At 54.6% G+C, this 3,733-nt stretch overlaps 1 protein-coding gene across 1 annotated transcript; it reads left to right on the forward strand.

Annotated features, from left to right (window-relative positions):
• Positions 1 to 2,399: 2,399 nt before the first annotated feature.
• Positions 2,400 to 3,332, forward strand: LOC308050623 (olfactory receptor 14J1-like; the record flags this gene model as incomplete). Its single annotated transcript, XM_080360781.1, has 1 exon — positions 2,400 to 3,332. The coding sequence occupies one exon, from the start codon at positions 2,400 to 2,402 to the stop codon at positions 3,330 to 3,332; it is 933 nt and encodes a 310-aa protein (XP_080216907.1).
• Between the last annotated feature and the right edge of the window lie 401 nt (positions 3,333 to 3,733).

The raw sequence follows: 3,733 nt of genomic DNA on the forward strand, positions 1-3,733 counted from the left end.
TCTTGAGAAGTTTCATCAACTTCCTCCAGGGTCTGAGGTTCATGGGCTCAGCACCAAACCCACAAGAGGGGTCATTAAAGCACCTTGGGCTGCTGCTGTGCTGCTGAGCTGGACTGGGCTCCTGGGACACAGGGAGCTCATGGCAGCGGCAGCGCTGCAGAGAGACAGCTCTGCCCAGGAGCAGCTCCTCTGCACACGCAGCAGGGCTGAGGGCTCTGCCTGCAGCACCGAGGGCACAGGAGCCACGCACAGAGAGATTAAAGGCAATGTGGGGTGGCTGGTTGCTGAGGATTCAATGAGACAAATCACAGTTCTAACATGGTAAGTCTCTGGCTGTAGAACAATGCAGCTGCATTTCCTGGAGGGAGACCTTAAGCTGGTACATCGCACAATTTACAGTTTTTCTTTCAGGTCTCTCTCACAGTATCTCTGTTGTAGAGGAGAAGAACACACTCCAGAGCAGGGCTTCCCTGCTGCACTGTCACAGGAACAGGGAATGACGAGAACTTCTGCTGAGGGTGGCTGCAGGGGGAGCACCCAGGGGTGCCCAGGGCTGTCCTGCAGAGCAGGGTCCCTGTCTGGGGGAGATCCCCATGGTGCTGTGGAGACAAGCTGTGAGGGGAAGGAACATCCCTGATAAGGGCAGGAAAGGTGCTTCTGCTGTGAAGAGGGTGCTGTGTGGGTCAGTGCTGCTCACAGCTGCAGATCACCTGCAGGATTTTTCTAAGGTGATGACCCAATGACAAGATCAATGCAAGGATTACCAGACAGATAAGGAGCTTTCCTGAGCCTGTCTTTTCAGTTTCCTCTCCCAAGGGGTGGGGAGTGCAGGAAAAGATAAAATGAAAATGAGCTCTCATGCTTAAACAAGTCACTGAGACTCCTGAACTGCAACTCTGAGTGATCAGCACATGTGCCAGGAGGCTCATGACATCCCTTCCCCACCCCTCTGCCTGTGCACAGCACCTGCATCACCTTGCCTGGACCCGTCAGCCTTAGTCTGACCTGTCCTGTTTTCCAGCCTGCAGAGAGGAAGATGCCCACAGGCAGTGCCTGTGAACAGGCAGGATCTGTAGGGCCAGGGGGAGGGCACAGAGGGTGGGATGGTCTGTGAGCACTGACAGGGAACAGACATGGACAGGGAAACACCTCCCAGGGGAGAATCTCCAGGCAGCAGGGAAATGATCAGAAATGAGAGGAGCAGCACCAGAATTGTTATGGGAGGGAGAGCAGAGAAAAGTCCCTGTGACCCCCTGCAGGTCAGATCCCTCCTGTGAGCAGCCCCCTGGCCTCCTGTCCCACCCAGCAAAGCCTCTGCCCTCAGGGCCGGGGGCTCCAAGGCATGAAGCAGCTCCTGTGCAGCCAGAGCTGCAGTTCCTCTGCAGAGCACAGGGGCTGAGAGCAGCTGCCCGGCACTGTTGGTGTCTGGGAGGTGGCTGCACAGCTGGGGAAGGGGGATGCTGTCTGAGTGCCCGGCTGCCTCTGCCCTGGCCTCTCTCACCCCCACCCTCACCGCATTTTCCTTCTTGCTCCCCTGCTCTGGGTCACTGCTCTTGGGATCTTGTTCTTGCTGTCAGGCTCTCTGGGGATGGCAGTTTCAGGTGCAGAGTCACAGCCTGATCTTGTGGGTCCTTTCCTGCAGGTGTGTCCATGGGCACACGTGTCCCAGCTTTGCTCTGACCTGTGGGCTGTGGGTAATGCAGTCTGTGGGGCTGGGGAATGAGCTGTGTGTGTTTCTTTGGCTAAATGTGGGTTGCTGAGACCTTAGGAAAGGGTGAGACCTGTCATGGTCTGAGGTGGATCCCTCTGCTCTCAGCAGTGCCTGGTGGCTTTTCAGGGTAACATGGGAATGTGATCAGCCCCCATCTCAGAAAGGTGCCAGCCCAGGGCAGCTGGAGCAAGAGAGAGGGACAGAGCAGCTGCCCTCACTCTGCACTGACCCACAGGCACCCTCTGGTCTCGCAGGACTCGCTCTGTTCTCCCTGAGTGCAGCAGAAATGCTGAGGGTTTCTGACACCCAACAACACTCTGCAGTGAATATGGGGGATATGTAAAAAAACCTGGAACTCCTAAACTGCCTTCACCATCTCTGCTCCCTATCACTGGGAAAGCAAGTGCTGACAGCCCTTCTGTGTTAGCAGAACCAGGACAATCCCCAACGTTCCCTGCCCCACTCCTGCAGAGCTGGGCTGGCTTATCAACCTGACTTATTGGCCCTGCTCTTGGTTGCACATTTTCCAGCCCCAAGCAGGGCTGCAGCCACAGTGCTGAAAATGAGTGTCTGTGTGCGACAGGGGAGGGTCTATGGGAGTTGGTTTGATTTTTGTCAGAGAACTCTGCCCTGGATTCTCACTGTCTTTTTTTTTCTCATGACAGCGCCCCGTGCTCAGGAAAAGCAAATGTCCAAGAGCAGCTCCATCACCCAGTTCCTCCTCCTGCCGTTCACAGACACACGGGAGCTGCAGCTCTTGCACTTCTGGCTCTTCCTGGGCATCTACCTGGCTGCCCTCCTGGGCAACGGCCTCATCATCACCACCATAGCCTGGGACCAGCACCTGCACACCCCCATGTACTTCTTCCTGCTCAACCTCGCCCTCCTCGACCTGGGCTCCATCTCCACCATTGTCCCCAAATCCATGGCCAACTCTCTGTGGGACACCAGGGCCATTTCCTATGCAGGGTGTGCTGCACAACTCTTTCTGTTTGTCTTTTTAGTTTCAGCAGAGATTTATCTTCTCACTGTCATGTCGTACGACCGCTACGTTGCCATCTGCAAACCCCTGCACTACGGGACCCTCCTGGGCAGCAGAGCTTGTGTCCACATGGCAGCAGCTGCCTGGGCCACTGGGTTTCTCTATTCTCTGCTGCACACGGCCAATACATTTTCACTGCCCCTGTGCAAGGGCAATGCCCTGGGACAGTTCTTCTGTGAAATCCCCCACATCCTCAAGCTCTCCTGCTCACACTCCTACCTCAGGGAACTTGGGCTTATTGTAGTCACTGTCTGTTTATCATTTGTGTGTTTTGTGTTTATTATGGTGTCCTATGTGCAGATCTTGAGAGCTGTGCTGAGGATCCCCTCTGAGCAGGGACGGCACAAAGCCTTTTCCACCTGCCTCCCTCACCTGGCTGTGGTCTCCCTGTTCCTCAGCACTGGCACGTTTGCCAACCTGAAGCCCCCCTCCATCTCCTCCCCAATCCTGGACCTGGTGCTGTCTGTTCTGTACTCGGTGGTGCCTCCAGCAGTGAACCCCCTCATCTACAGCATGAGGAACCAGCAGCTCAAGGATGCCCTGCGCAAACTCTTATCCCTCTGGTTTCTGAAGCAATAAACTGGCCATCTTCTTTTATACAGGAGTTTTAATGTAGCTAATTACAAGCCCAGCCTGTCAACTGTTTTTTCTGGTGTTGTTGGTTGTTTTCTTATTGTGATAATGTTGTCAACCCCATTTCTAATTCACTGCTGGCTTTTCTTTTCTAACTGTTGGATGCTTAAATGAGCAGCAGTGCTCTCCTTCTCTCTAAACAGAATAAAAGGCTCTTTAGTGACTTGTTTTTCACTATATTCTTCCTGCAAGGGCTTTTTGGAGCTGCAGGGACAGTTCCTGTGCGTGGGTGGAGGGGAAAACAGCTCTGGCATGGCAGCCCTGCCAGGGAGCAGCAGCGCTTGCTCTTCCAGAGCTGTTCTGGTTCCACTCCACACTCTCCTTCTCATCCCTGGTGTTGGTGCAAG

Source organism: Nesoenas mayeri, assembly GCF_963082525.1.
Source record: "Nesoenas mayeri genome assembly, chromosome: 29".
Lineage (NCBI taxonomy): Eukaryota > Metazoa > Chordata > Aves > Columbiformes > Columbidae > Nesoenas > Nesoenas mayeri.